This window comes from Pholis gunnellus, assembly GCF_910591455.1.
Source record: "Pholis gunnellus genome assembly, chromosome: 12".
Taxonomy (NCBI): domain Eukaryota; kingdom Metazoa; phylum Chordata; class Actinopteri; order Perciformes; family Pholidae; genus Pholis; species Pholis gunnellus.
In genome coordinates, this window is record NC_136539.1 from 11,178,897 (window position 1) to 11,195,290 (window position 16,394).

Consider the following 16,394-nt stretch of genomic DNA (forward strand, 5'->3'; position numbering starts at 1 on the left):
TTGAACATTTCTATTCTGGGATTTAAGTATTGTTTCATGCTAAAACTTTTGTAGTTTTACTTAAGTCATATTTTGGATGTAGGACTTTTACTTGTAAGAGTAATTTTACACTGTGGTGTTAATATTATACTTAAGTAAAATATCCGATTCCTTCTTCAACCTGTGATCATGGTTGCCTATTAAACATCGCTCAAACAAGCCTGTTGAAAGACTTAGAGGGAGGTTCCTGATAACTCTTTCAGTTTACGTCACTCAGAAGACAGCCTCTTCTATGTTTGTCCTACCAGATGGGTTCACCAGGATACTAAGGATAATGTGCCATTGAGCATTTCATCACAGAGCAAAGACAGGAAATACAAAAATACATTTCATAGAAAACACATCAAATATGCTTAAATTCAAATCAAAGAGAAAACAGTTAGCTTTCATTGTGAAACAGAAACAAACATCAGATACAGAGCCTATTTTTTTCTGGAAAACATAAACAAAGGATTTGACTTCTATGATTCTACTAAAAATCTGATCAGCAAAGTGAATAAATAACATTTATTAATGTACACTGTGGTTGTATTGATATATATTTATTTCATAGCAGTTTTCATCTGTTGAGACAAAGAAAGATTGCAAAGCGGCTCATAATGTTGAATTGACTGTATATCAATAAGAAAACACCTTCAAATACATTTCATCACCCATGATTATAAAATTCTGGAGTTAATATTTACAGGTGGAATATGGTTCTTCATTCCAGGATCCTAGGAGCTGCTTAATCATTTATTGCGCTGTAGCTCTGCCCCACCCGTGCGATGGACTCCACATCAGAAAGAACCTGTTCGAGGATCTCATCAATTACATTGCACTCATAATTCACCTGTCCCAGGTCCAGAGCCGGCACGAAGGAGACGAGAAGACGCCCGATGTTGTGCCGCAGCTCGATCAAACTAAAGGGAGGAGAGAAAAGCGAAAATGTGATTTACGTCATCGTTTTTCTGGGTTGCCGAGTTCCTCGGTGGCTTTGTCAAATAGCAATAATTCAGTTACAATTCATTCAACGTGAAAGGGGAGGCCAACCTTTTTGATGTATCCGAGCTTGAATTTGTGCCAGACATCGCCGTCGCTCCTGCTTCCCCTGGATCCGTTTGTACCAGAGAGTCAGTGGTTCTGTGTGGAGCTTTACTTCCCCCTTGAGCACTTTCCCTCTCCTGCTGCTGGCTCGCCCTGAACTCTTCATACTCGGACACCAGGTTTGCCCTTTCGCCCTCCAGACGGTCCAACTGGTGGCGTAGCAGATCCCCAGGAGAAAATAAAAGGAATAAAAAGGAGGAAAGGTGAGCAGGTCAACATAATAAAATAAAAAAGGTGTATATTTAGAGAGTAAATTATGCAAAAGACAATAACAATATATACCCATACAACCTTTTACAACTCATTCTTTATGATTACTACCTATAAATAAAGTGCACAGTCAGATTCATGTTTGGATTTGAAAACTATTTGTTGGGTATATATGTGTGAGTCTGTCCAGAGGAACCAGACTTGGAAGCTGTTGGCTGTGGTCTTTTTATTTGTTGGCAATAAGAAAAATAAAGAGTATCACCGGTCTTGAACTTCAAGCTCTAAACACAGCGAGAACGCTGACCTGTGTGCGCAGTTCATCCCTCTCCTTGATTCTTTCTTCCAGGTCTCGCATCAGATTGTCAACTTGCAGTGCAATTTCATCAATGTCCATTTCTTCACATTGGGCCGCACCAGGCTTGGTCTCAGTAGCCGTCAGTGAAAGCTCTTTGTCCCGAATCAGTTCATCGACTTTCTGTTTGGCCCTCTCAAACAGAGCTTTGTAGTCCTTGCCCCCCTCAGTTTCCTCCGTCTGGCTGGCCTGGTGAGAACACTCCTTCTTCACATTGACCTGAGACAGCTCCTGCAGTTGGCCCTGCACGTCATGCAGTTGGCAGGTAAGTTTATGGACCTGCTCTTGAAAAGAGTCCCTCTGCACAGCTGTAGCCTGCATCAGCTCTAGGAGCTGGTCCTGCTGGTCCTGCTGCTCCTGTACCTGAGTGACACTGGGGTACGGAAGTGGAGAGTCTTCCACACCACAAGCAGTCGCACAGGGAGGTCCTGCAACTTTGTCGCTATCCAGGTGATGTGTCTCTCCGTTCTGCAAGGTCTGGTTTCCTTGATCGGCACTGTGAGTGTCTCCACTGTTCTCATTCTTCATTAATCTTTGCTCAGTAGTGCAGACACCGATGTCCACATATGAACTCTGTTCTCTCTCACTCGTAGTGGATGTACTCTGCCCGGCTCTCTCCTCCCCTTCAGTTTGAATTTGGACCTCCTCTTCCCTCTTCACTTTGGGTCCTGCTGTCTGGGTGGTGCTGCTGGCCACCTCTGCAGTGGGTGCCGGGGAGGGACTGGTTCCCACAGCTGCGGACCCTGAAGGGCCTGTTCCTGCAACATTTGTCTCCGGGGCGTCACCCACAGCCGCATCATCGCTGCACTCCAAAAGCATGCTGACATCAGCATCACTTTGCTCTTGCTCCGTCTTCACTAGACTCAAATCAAAGGCTGGCTTTTTTGGCTTGGGGGTACTGGTGATTTCAACGATGAAAATGTCATCATCAGTATCATCATCATCATCATCATCATCATCATCATCATCATTATTATCAATGAGCAGTGATGGGGAGGTCGGTGGGCCCACTTCCACTAATGTGGATGTATCCGCGTTGCCATTGATTTTAGGTCTTTTGGGCGTTGTTTGCGGAGTAGCAGGCTGTGTTCTTTTCCCCCTGCAATGCACACAAAGCACAATAAATATGCTTCTTAAACAAACTCAAATGGATATATTTAAGCTCACAAACAACACAACATCATACCTGGGGGTTGTTGACAGCGAGCGTACACTCGAAATAACTGGAAGGCCACTTTTACTGGAGGGGCTGCAAGCTAGAGAAAAATAAAAGAGACGTTTTTTTCTGTCTTTCTCACACACACACACACACACACACACACACACACACACACACACACACACACACACACACACACACACACACACACACGTTCTTACCAGCTTGTAACAGGGAAGGGGACCTACATGGAGAGGATTCAGCCCTCACAGCACCCCCTTGTGGTTTTGCAGTGTTAAACCTACTCCTTGAGGTAGTGGGGGTGGAGGGGGAATGGGCAGCCTGTCAACAAGCACAACAAAAAAGGAAGATTAGACTAGAAAGCTTTACTAATTCCCAATGGGGAAACTCACTTGCCACTAAATCAACTCATACAAACAATATAGACACTACATTCTGCATAAAAAGTGATTTAACAGCTAAAAGATCCACATCTAAATGGGTTCAAACATCGGGATATGTTTTTTTGTAATTACTAACAATCCTACAACATATCTACTTTCTGCTATTTATTTATTAAAACTTATTTTGACATAATAATTGTCGTACCTGCAGACGTCCACGGGCCTGTTTTTGCTTGACGAGAGTAGCCAGACGTTCTTCCTGGCGCTTTCTAGTCTCCTCCAACTAGAAAAATGAAAATTCCCAAACACACTGTTAATCACGTGTTAACCTTACTATCAGAAAAACAACTGTTTATTCTAAATCGTGCAGAAAAAACAAAAGCATGCAGAGAAACGGCAGGTGATTTACAGTATAGAAAGTGTTTTTACCTTTTGTCTTTTCTGCTCTTGAATCCGCCGCTCTTCCTTCTCTCTGTAAAATAAATAACCACAGGGGTAACGTAAGGCAAGTCCCTTCATTTATTATGCTCAGTTTAAGTATTAGTATTAATACAAAACATGCATTTCTTATTGAGTCCAAATATTCAATTACATTTGGGGGCCAAAGTTGTGTCAGTATCTTTAACTGAAATGGGACTCACTGTTGTTTATAGGTCTTGGAGTATGAAGGCTGCTCATTATCAGAGTCCTCAAGCTCCTCCTCCACCTGGCAGCTCCTGAGAGGGTAAAATAGATAAGAGATTGAAAAGATCCAGAGAGTCTTGAGCTGCGTTTGGGTTAAACTATTTTGGACCTTGATCTCAATAATGCGTATATGTGTTTTTGGCGCTTCCATTTATCAATACACAGAGAGAAAAGTGCCATTTTAGATGGAGTAACAGTAACGAATATATTGTAGACCTAGAAATACTTTTCCACAGTATAGTTTAGCATTTCCATTTTTAATTGGTTTATTTCATCACAGGAGATTACAATCATTGCAACAGGTGTTTTGATAACGCTCTAGTTACCTGAACTGAGGATCAGGGTTCATACGGCAGTACCATTGCTCTGGCAGCTTGTTGCGGTCGATCCCATCCGGGAGTTTGCGCCAGCGCAAACATTCATCACACTGCACCCAGTTCTGATCTGGGCTCTTCCTGAGGACATAGACAGAGACACGTTTTAGAGCATGCAGGAAGTCCACATGGTTAGACATATATGCGTGTAGAATACATGATGTCAGTCACTGCAAAATCTACTAACGTGGTATCTTCCATCGGTGTGGTGGCGTTTGGATCCTTTCTTTTTCTGTGGTGCATTTCATTCCAGTACTCCTCCAGTTTGGTCCCCAAATTGGTCATAGTTTTCCTGTACCAAGAAACCAGACCTCTGTATTACTGGCCCCGTGCTGAGAAATAATCCAGTAACATGATTGATACTGTACAAATATTGTTTGTGTGCAAGGTTCAAGCTGAAACCTTAATCAGACTGATGTGATCAAGATAGGAATTTGGCATTGGTGCCATTACCTGTACTTTTCCGTTTCATCAAAGCTCTGTTTGTTGTGGGTAGGTTCCAGAAAGTAACACTCTATGACCCCAATGACCCCAACACCTTTGTTGTTGGCCTGCAGAAGGCAACATTTCAGAAACATGGTTAATACAATTCATAAAAAAACCCTTGATATGTGTCCTAAACAAGCACACTCATCAAAACAAACACAACTCACCTTGAGCTGGCAGCCCACACGTTCGTAGGCTTTGATGAGCCGGTTCTTGTGATACATCATAATGCCATACTGGTCTTTACTTTTGGTGTTATAGCCAAAAGTAATAGGAATACGTTTGTTCTGAAATAATATTTAAGGAAAACTTCCTGCGCACATACCAAATGTCCCGAATTAAATGCATTTATCAATTCTCTGCGATGAAAGGATACCAGGAAAGTGGGCTTGTAGTGGTCCTTTTCGACGTAGGCAAGACTCTTAGCAATGAGCTGAGATTTCACCTTTTGACCACGAATGATGATCTGCATCCTTGGCTTCAGGTACAGAATACTGCAATAGGCCTGCATGCAGTAAAAAAAAAACAATTATCAAACATTTACTCATGCAAATGGGAAGTGATATCAACAGATTACCTATAAAAGTGATATGGACTCCACTAAAACAGCTGGCTCAGCTTCAACAACAACGCATGTTTTAAGATGTGCCTGACATGGTTTTTAAACAGAAAGTTACATTACTTGGTTAAAAGGTCTTAAAACTACATCTCCTATTTGAATAATACAGAATCTGTGAATCCAAAAGTTCAACTGCTGGACACAAGATGTCTCCTACTTATTATTTGTGACCTGGAGGCTTAAAGTCGGCACATGACTCTCGTGTAAGGCCTCAATTTCGTTGCTTGTACACTTAACATTACAGAATTCGTGACTGTGTGTGGATAAGGCACATACAATGATGGCTGAGGTATAACTCAATCACTACTGTTTGAAGACGTACACATTACTGCTCCTTACCCGCAGTGAGTACAAACTCTCAGGGATGTGTGACGTGACCCTGTTTGGATTCTGAGTGTCATTCATTTCCTCGTAGACGTCGGATGGAATTCGGATATCGTAACGATCCTTCTCAAAATCAAACTCTGTCTTTCTAGTAGATGTCCTGTTGAAAACATAAACATGTCTTACAGTCTTTGGATTATCTGGGCTCCCTAAGGCTAACATTGATTATTCTTGAATCACAGGGAAACAGCCCATCTGTAACAAACAGACAATCAAATGCAACACTGGTGTTATTGATTATTGATAACTAAGTTGAACAACCGCCCTGCTGTTTGTTGGAAGCACGGCCTAAAAGCCGGAGAGGACAAACGGTCGAGCAACAAACAATTTGTACAGTTTGATGCACACATGTAGCTGAATGCTGTTTATTACCTCTGACTGTAATTGTGTTCATGTTAGTTTGCTGTAGGAACGATGTCCTGAGCGTTCAATGGTTACTAGTTAGGGTGTCGACATATCTCCTTTATCTGATCGTTGTACAACTCTGAGGCACATACAGGCATTAGCACCTGGTTACTGAAATAAAACATGTGCTTGTATGTGGGAACTACAGACAGACCTGCGGAGATTCCAGATGATGATCCGTGTGCCAGTTTTGTTTGTGGACCAGTCGGGGCTGATGGCATTGATCTCAATAAGCAAGTCTTCCTGTGTCTTGAAAGGGGAATAGCGCAGGATGTCCTGCAGACTGGCTTTGTGCTCCTCTCTTACACTGAGTAAAGCCAAAGTTAAGGACAACTTACAACGAAAAATAAGGAGAAATGGGAAAATATGACAGTCGGGTGTAGGATTGAGAGAAAATGTGCTTCTCTAAAACATGTCTTAATGCAGTAGATTGAAGGATATACTCGTTTCCCTCTCTCTGTTCAAAGCACACAATAGGTACACTTATTTGCTCAGCACCAGTCTCTGTCAGGTAGGTTTGAGAGAGCATCCCGACGCACGAAGCCCTCTCCGACTTCGAAAACACGATGGTGTCCTTGCCAAGGCGCATGGATCCAGACTTGAAACCGTTGCCATACATACCAATCGGCTTTACACCCTTTATAGTAGGCTTGTCACTGTACCCAAAGCTGGAAGGGGAACATGGATATATCATTCAGTGAGTATACACACACCTCAATGCAGCATCATGTATGACATTCACCTGTAAAAGGTTTAAGCAATGGTCGTCATGTATGCCATTGTTGGCAGCGCAATGTCAATGTCCAGTGGGCCTTTACACATTTTCCAAATAAAATACCAAGTGACAGTACCTGAGCATCTTATGCAGTGTTTCAAGATCCAGACCGTTTCCATTATCCATGAAGCTGAGGCAATCTTGTCCTTGGACCACAATCCGATCAATCCAGAACTGTTTGGCACTGACATCTGGATCATAGGCATTGTCTGTTAAAAGAAACAATTCAGGGGCAAATTAATTTCACATAACAATCTCAACCTCGAGCATTTAAAGTTCACACTACTCTGCGTCTGACATTTAAGCAACTGCACAAACTGTATAATAGGTGGAGTACTACCTGCTACGGAAATCTAGTATATGCACCACATGTTTATGTTTTTCTACAGAGCTCTTGTTACAACAACAAAGGAGGCAACGAGTTGAGATTTGTATTGTGGTAAACTTAGGATTTGAACTACAGGCTAGCCACTGCACTCTTTTGATACCATATTTCATGACCTCATAGCTATTCAAAAGCGTTCACATACCAGTGAGAGAGGTGACTCAAGCAGGCAGTAAATGTTTCATTATAGTCAGAAATATGCAATTCAAGGGACATTTAATTTAACTAAATTCCTCCACATACATTAAAGTCCGGCTAAAATAAAATCAGAGAAAACATTTGCTGAAAACATGTGAAAAGACCGAAGTATATCGTACGGTATTAGAATCAGGCTCTTTTCAGAGTATTGTTAACTTCAAACCTATATGCTGCAGGCTAGTCGGTTGTTTGTTTGCTGGGAAAGAGATATTTAATACTTTAAATATCTTATGTAAATCTGTCCTGGTGGTGGAAAAAAAATGAATCTCAATTGCATTTTAATGCACTTAAACATCGCTGCTAGTTTAATTCCCTTAATAGGATTATCATTGTTTGTGTCATCCAAGACACCCAACTATGCAAATCAACTGGGGACATCACTAGTAAATAGAGACTCATAGAGGCAGCCTGAGAGACTCATAGAGGCAGCCTGTTTCACTTGCAAACACAACCACGTGACGATGACTCACCTATGAGCTCAGCTATAGCGCCGAAGGGCCAGGTGTGGCTGGTGGAGTTCGCATGAAGATACTTGGGACAAAGCTGCAAGGAAGAGGTACAGAATGGTTAGCCTGCATCAAAGTGGCCTTATTTCCATACATCAATCTATTTAAATTCAATCACTGTGTCCTTGACCCTAAAGCTACTACAAGGAACTACAAGGAACCTGTAGACGAAAGGTGTCGTGCTTTCTGAGTACTAGAGTCCCGTTTGAGACAATTTCATAACAAGTTTAACCATAACTTTAATCGATGCAGTCAAATGATGAGTAAACTCGCAGACACTGATTTTAGCACTTCATTAGCACTTCATTAGCACTTCACAAAGAACGGATTGAGTTCAAAGGGCCGCAACATTTAAAAGCTGAATCTGTTCTTCAAAAGGGTTTCGACACAACTCACTCCCCGATATGCTCAGACAATGTGTCTCCGTCTTCACCCACTTTTGCCACATGGCCCTGCTCTTAGCCAAATCAGGTATTGTGACAAGTAGCGCAGGGTTGTGCGGAGGTGTGAGAGTGTCACTTAAAAACGGCCATCTGGTGTTTTTTTACACCGCAACGTCTGGTTTGGTGCATTTAGTGCATTCACTTCTCAGAGCGTGTGCTGGGCAGCTTGCAGGAGTGTAATCTAATCTTTCATTAAGGTTGTTGAAGGTGCCCAACCTACGGAAGACTTCATGCCTTGTTCCACTGCCAAAGAAAGGACGTCTCGGCACTCTCAACGACTACAGACCTGTGGCACTCACGCCACATGTCAGGAAGACCTTTGAGAGGCTGGACCCAAATATACAACTATCTGTTCGTTGGGATTCGGTTTCTAATTTTGGGATTTGGATATTAACATGTATGAGCGGAAGCCTGGCTGCCTTGCACAGGTTTCTGTTTCAAACAGAATGAGGATTGTAGGATCGGCATACAAATCGACATGCAAATCTAGCATAAATATAGAATAATGTGTCATGTCTGTGTTTCTTATATGTCGTAGCTAGCCCTACCAACATAAGAATTCATGCACTTTTGACAATGTACATCGATGTGGATTGTAGTTAAGAGAAATTCTGGAGCTAATGATCTGGGAGCTGAGTCACAACACTTGTGTTTATGGTTGGAAAATGATTCGGTCTCCTTCATTGTTTTCTTCTTTTGACATTTGAAAGGGGGGAGAGAGCGAGAGAGAGAGAGAGAGAGAGAGAGAGAGACAGGAAATGTGGGAAGAGAGAGAAAGAGAGTGGGTCCTTTGTCAGAGGATGCCCCCACAAATACTTTTACTCTGAATGGCTTTATACAAACCAGCACATGTCTTAAGTAATCTGTGCTGATACACCTGAAAGTGTGTTTTGCTTTCACAAATGTGCTAACAGCAATATGCATTGAACGTGGTGTCTTAGATAAGAGAATGGGAGATAAGTACTGAAGAATGTAAGTACTGTTCATTTTGCATGAAGGTGAGACCAACACTGAATAACATGAATAAAAGATCAAAGAAGATAAACAATAGGGTTTAGCGATGAGGGAGTCTTTAGGAGGGTCTAAACAAATGGCATAACAGAGAATGTATTGCAGGATGAAGTTACGTGCTCCATGGACCAGCTGTGTTTACACACACTATGTTTATTTTGCAGTAAATAAATATCATGTTGAACAATACTTGTATGAATTATTTACTTATGGGTCTCTCGTGATGTCTCGTAATGACTCGAGATGACTCGTGATGTCCCACGGTGTAAACACAAATTGATGAACCTAAACTGTGAAAGTACTAAATGATTGGGAACTCTTTTTTTCCCCCCTTCCACATTACACATCTGTAATATTTGAAAAATACAGTTTGATTGATGTTTGTGAATTGATTTACAGGCTACGAGCAATAATATATTGTACATAGAGTACCGTTGGATGCTGACGCACCGTTTGCAACCATACATCGCTGTATAGAGTTTAAACTGTTACGCTAGAGAGGCTAACGTATTTATAAATAAGTCATAACGTAAATACGCGCGCTATTTTCTGTCAACAGGGCACTTGAAACAGCACGCGGGCGGTTTATGTAACCCCACTGATCACGTAAGCTATAGCCGCAGTAGTTGACCACATATTACAACGTTACATGTCAAAATATAAATAAAGATTAAAGCTGCAAGCAGCATTGACCGGGCCCTCGCACATTCACGCACGTCGAGGGTACTGGCAGGACTCTGGAGGACGCTGCCGTGCGTTTCTTTGACCATCAAACACTGCGTGCATGAGTTAGATGATATTTCCTGCGTCGACCAGCAGCGTAACAAGATCGCGTTGACAGGTCTTAAGCCTCAAATGTGTTGAGGGTACCTCCAATACAATCATAAATGAAAGCCTGTTAAGATCATCAAGAAAATGAATGTGCGTGAATGCGCTTCAGGGTTAGTAACATAACAGACTGTCACTTTACTGGGATGGGGTTCAACTCCCTGCAGTGTCCTGATTTTATTTGGACTTACATGAAAGTTAAGAAAACAGTAGTATCATTTGCTTTTACTTGAACACTTTAATTTAACACCGTTTTCTTTTTAAGCTTTTCTGTAACTTTAGACTGTTTTGTGAAGCATTCATTGTGACATTTAACCTGATTCTCGTGTAGACGCTCCGGACAGATCATTTATACTAATGTCGACTGATATGGTTTGGATAACCTACTGTTATCTAACTTTTGCTCTCCAAGCATCTTAGTTTGCACATATTTAGATCAGAGAAGTCTTTTTCTCATGGTGTGCCCACAAACCCTTTTAATAAGTTCAGTGTTTGGTCCGCTGTAATTATAGAATCCTGATTACGTCCGTGCTTATCAGTAGGTGGCGCTATGACTATGAGTTAATATTGGCATGCAGAAGTCCTAAAGTCATGACAGTCAACAACCATGTCAAGTTTGGGACAGTTTTGACAAAGTACAGTAGAGTTACAACAGCTTGATGGATGATGGTGAACCATGTAAAATGGCTGCCACACCAAATCCACGTCGTTTGATGAAACCTAAAGCTTTTAGTAACTTTTAATCACTAAGGTCTTGAGATTGTTCCAATCAAATTCTAAGTTGATCTGATTAATTCCCTAGGAGGAGTTCGTTAAAGTAGAGCGCCTGGAAATTGCACAAACGACGCTATAAATTCATACAAAATTAAAAATGGCTGACTTCTGGTGGGGTTTAGAGCTTAGAGCCCTAAGACCTTTTTTTAAGTCTATATGTGATACACCTACTTCCCAATTGATATACATCTAGGTGAGACGTACTGCGAGGGCTGCATCGGCGAAATATTGTAGGGGGCGCTATCGAGCCGACTTGTCACTCTGAAACATTAAAGTCATATCAGATAACTACATTCAGGATTGTAAATGTGTTTGACAAGTTTTGTTATGTTTTGAGCATTTTTAGCCACTCAAAAACACCTTCATTTTTCATGGCGAAGAATGCGTCGCTACGGCAACAGCTTTTCACGAAACAACAAGCTTTGAGTAACTTTTCATCACAAAGGTCTTTAGATTGTACTGACCAATTTTGAAGTTGATTCGATTATTTCCCTAGGAGGAGTTCGTTAAAGTGCAGCGCATGGAAATGACAAAAACGACACTAGAAATTCAAAATTAATTCAAAATGGGTGACTTCCGGTTGGGTTTAGAGCATGGTCCCAAGAGACTTTTATTTAAGTCCACATGTGATACATGTGCCCACCAAATTTTGTAAATCTATGTGAAACGTAGTGCGAGGGCTGCTTCGGCGAAATGTTGTAGGGGGCGCTATTGAGCCGATTTGCCACTCTGAACGAATAAAAGCATATTATATAACTACATTTTGGGATTGTAATCTGCGTACAGAGTTTGCTTATGTTTCGAGGTTTTTTAGCCTCTCAAAATGAGCTTCGTTTTTCACGGCGAAGACTGCGTTGCCACGGCAACGGCGTTTGACGAAACATCAAAAGCTTCATGAACTGGCATTATGAACTTCTTATATTTGTGTGGAAGTAGTTTGATGTTGATCTGATTTACCTACTAAGAGAAACAAGGCAAAGTATAAAGACTTTAACTTACTGTTACCAGTAGGTGGCGCTATGACTATGATTAAAAATTGGCCTGCAGATGTCTTCAGGCCTGGAGTCTAATCAAACATGTGAAACCTGGTAAAGATCTGATGATGTGGAGTCAAGTTACATCAGTTTATTCGTTCATGGCGAAGGATCGAAATTCGCCGAGCCGCCACGTCGCCGCCCTTCGACAACTTCTTACAATCTTCACAATGAAGCATGATCAAGGTCTTAAGGCTTACCTGGCAACATTTGAGAGGGATCTGATTAATCTGTGAGGAGCAGGATGTCAAAGTACAAAACGTACAACTTCCAGTTGCCAATAGGTGGCGCTCTTACTATGATTCAAAATTTTCATATAGATGTGCTCTGAGTCAGGATGATATGACATATGAGAGATTTGGAGCAGATTAGACAATGTACGGCCGAGTTACAACAACTTCCTTTTTCATGGCGAATGGTGTTTTTTTAACGCCACGCCACGGATACATAGTACGATAACTTTTTGATCTTTGAGTAACATTTCACTGCCAAGGTCTCAAGAGCATACTGACCAAGTCTGAAGTCGATCGGGTTCAATCTCTAGGAGGAGTTCGTTAAAGTATGATGCCTTGAAACGGTCCAAAAACGTCATACACTTCAAAATGGCCGACTTCCTGTTTGGTTTAGTGAAAAATTCCAAGAGGATTTTTTGTACGCCCCATCACGTTCCACATACCTACCAAATTTCATACAGCTAGGTGAAACCCAATGTTGGGGCTACTCAATAGGGGGCGCTAGCGAGCCAATATTTCATAACGCAGCTGGTCAACCCAATCAGATTGCAATTTTCACAAATTCTGGCTTGCATGCAAAATTTCAAATTTCTGCCATTATCCCAAGCACCTCCTTTTTACGAGGAAACACCAAAAATAATAATAAGAATAATTAAAGCTGCAAGCAGCATTGACCGGGCCCTCGCACATTCACGCACGTCGAGGGTACTGGCAGGACTCTGGAGGACGCTGCCGTGCGTTTCTTTGACCATCAAACACTGCGTGCATGAGTTAGATGATATTTCCTGCGTCGACCAGCAGCGTAACAAGATCGCGTTGACAGGTCTTAGGCCTCAAATGTGTTGAGGGTACCTCCAATACAATCATAAATGAAAGCCTGTTAAGATCATCAAGAAAATGAATGTGCGTGAATGCGCTTCAGTGTTAGTAACATAACAGACTGTCAGTTTACTGGGATGGGGTTCAACTCCCTGCAGTGTCCTGATTTTATTTGGACTTACATGAAAGTTAAGAAAACAGTAGTATCATTTGCTTTTACTTGAACACTTTAATTTAACACCGTTTTCATTTTAAGCTCTTCTGCAACATAAGATTGTAGTCTGAAGCATTCACTCTGACATTTAACCTGATTCTCAAGTAGAAGCTCTGGACAGATCATTTATATTAATGTCGACTGACATGGTTTGAAAACCCACTGTTATCTAACTTTTGCTCTCCAAGCATCTTAGTTTGCACATATTTAGATCAGAGAAGTCTTTTTCTCATGGTGTGCCCACAAACCCTTTTAATAAGTTCAGTGTTTGGTCCGCTGTAATTATAGAATCCTGCTTACGTCCGTGCTTATCAGTAGGTGGCGCTATGACTATGAGTTAATATTGGCATGCAGAAGTCCTAAAGTCATGACAGTCAACAACCATGTCAAGTTTGGGACAGTTTTGACAAAGTACAGTAGAGTTACAACAGCTTGATGGATGATGGTGAACCATGTAAAATGGCTGCCACACCAAATCCACGTCGTTTGATGAAACCTCAAGCTTTTAGTAACTTTTAATCACTAAGGTCTTGAGATAGTTCCGACGAAATTCTAAGTTGATCTGATTAATTCCCTAGGAGGAGTTCGTTAAAGTAGAGCGCCTGGAAATTGCACAAACGACACTATAAATTCATACAAAATTCAAAATGGCTGACTTCTGGTTGGGTTTAGAGCTTAGACCCCTAAGACCTTTTTTTAAGTCTATATGTGATACACCTACTTCCCAAATTTTATACATCTAGGTGAGACGTACTGCGAGGGCTGCATCGGCGAAATATTGTAGGGGGCGCTATTGAGCCGACTTGCCACTCTGACACATTAAAGTCATATCAGATAACTACATTCAGGATTGTAAATGTGTTTGACAAGTTTTGTTATGTTTTGAGCATTTTTAGCCACTCAAAAACACCTTCATTTTTCATGGCGAAGAATGCGTCGCTACGGCAACAGCTTTTCACGAAACAACAAGCTTTGAGTAACTTTTCATCACAAAGGTCTTTAGATTGTACTGACCAATTTTGAAGTTGATTCGATTATTTCCCTAGGAGGAGTTCGTTAAAGTGCAGCGCCTGGAAATGACAAAAACGACACTAGAAATTCAAAATAAATTGAAAATGGGTGACTTCCGGTTGGGTTTAGAGCATGGTCCCAAGAGACTTTTATTTAAGTCCACATGTGATACATGTGCCCACCAAATTTTGTAAATCTATGTGAAACGTAGTGCGAGGGCTGCTTCGGCGAAATGTTGTAGGGGGCGCTATTGAGCCGATTTGCCACTCTGACCGAATAAAAGCGTATTATATAACTACATTTTGGGATTGTAATCTGCGTACAGAGTTTGCTTATGTTTCGAGCTTTTTTAGCCTCTCAAAATGAGCTTTGTTTTTCACGGCGAAGAATGCGTTGCCACGGCAACGGCGTTTGACGAAACATCAAAAGCTTCATGAACTGGCATTATGAACTTCTTATATTTGTGTGGAAGTAGTTTGATGTTGATCTGATTTACCTACTAAGAGAAACAAGGCAAAGTATAAAGACTTTAACTTACTGTTACCAGTAGGTGGCGCTATGACTATGATTAAAAATTGGCCTGCAGATGTCTTCAGGCCTGGAGTCTAATCAAACATGTGAAACCTGGTAAAGATCTGATGATGTGGAGTCGAGTTACATCAGTTTATTCGTTCATGGCGAAGGATCGAAATTCGCCGAGCCACCACGTCGCCGCCCTTCGACAACTTCTTACAATCTTCACAATGAAGCATGATCAAGGTCTTAAGGCTTTCCTGGCAACATTTGAGAGGGATCTGATTAATCTGTGAGGAGCAGGATGTCAAAGTACAAAACGTACAACTTCCAGTTGCCAATAGGTGGCGCTCTTACTATGATTCTACATTTTCATATAGATGTGTTCTGAGTCAGGATGATATGACATATGAGAGATTTGGAGCAGATTAGACAATGTACGGCCGAGTTACAACTACTTCCTTTTTCATGGCGAATGGTGTTTTTTTGACGCCACGCCACGGATACATAGTACGATAACTTTTTGATCTTTGAGTAACATTTCACTGCCAAGGTCTCAAGAGCATACTGACCAAGTCTGAAGTCGATCGGGTTCAATCTCTAGGAGGAGTTCATTAAAGTATGATGCCTTGAAACGGTCCAAAAACGTCATACACTTCAAAATGGCCGACTTCCTGTTTGGTTTAGTGAAAAATTCCAAGAGGATTTTTTGTACGCCCCATCACGTTCCACATACCTACCAAATTTCATACAGCTAGGTGAAACCCAATGTTGGGGCTACTCAATAGGGGGCGCTAGCGAGCCAATATTTCAAAACGCAGCTGGACACCCCAATCAGACTGCAATTTTCAAAAATTCTGGCTTGCGTGCAAAATTTCAAAATGTTGCCAGAATCCCAAGCACCTCCTTTTTGCGACGAAACATGAAAAATAATCGGAAGAATAATAATAATAATAAACATTACGATTACAATAGGTCCTCCGCTCCGACTACGTCGGTGCTCGGGCCCTAATAATAAACATTAGAAAAACAATAGGTCCTCCGCTCCGACTACGTCGGTGCTCGGGCCCTAATTATATTCTACTCACCGTACTGAGCGGGACACCGCGGTCCGTCTGTGCCGCCATCTTTCAGTAAACATGGATGTCGGTAGGAGCGGTTACAAAGTGCAAAGCCAGGCGCGGCTTAGGTTTCGATTATTGTATCTTCCTCACTCATTTCTAAAAAAAAAGTTGCTCGGTAGTACGTCAATTTAAAAAAAAGTTGTCAACAGAGCCATTAAACGGATGTTCCGGCGCACTTCCGCATCCATGACAACTAGGCCTGTTAAATGAAGGCTGGGACAGCTGTGGGGTACGACGCATGCGCAGTTACAGTCCATACCAAACCATCCCTGAACCGTGGAAAGAAAATAACTTTGGATTTGGCGAATCGTGCATTTTACAACT

At 41.7% G+C, this 16,394-nt stretch overlaps 1 protein-coding gene across 1 annotated transcript; it reads right to left on the reverse strand.

The window, feature by feature from the left end:
- Window positions 1-565: 565 nt before the first annotated feature.
- Window positions 566-16,218, reverse strand: morc3a (MORC family CW-type zinc finger 3a). The gene is made up of 19 exons (XM_079169621.1): window positions 16,035-16,218; window positions 8,031-8,103; window positions 7,054-7,186; window positions 6,644-6,870; window positions 6,357-6,513; window positions 5,753-5,897; window positions 5,171-5,299; window positions 4,962-5,081; window positions 4,762-4,859; window positions 4,496-4,600; window positions 4,261-4,389; window positions 3,892-3,966; window positions 3,680-3,722; window positions 3,456-3,533; window positions 3,068-3,188; window positions 2,874-2,943; window positions 1,640-2,786; window positions 1,072-1,274; window positions 566-941 (listed from the first exon to the last, which is right to left on the reverse strand). The coding sequence occupies exons 1-19, from the start codon at window positions 16,071-16,073 to the stop codon at window positions 767-769; spliced, it is 3,267 nt and encodes a 1,088-aa protein (XP_079025747.1). The 5' UTR covers window positions 16,074-16,218; the 3' UTR covers window positions 566-766.
- Between the last annotated feature and the right edge of the window lie 176 nt (window positions 16,219-16,394).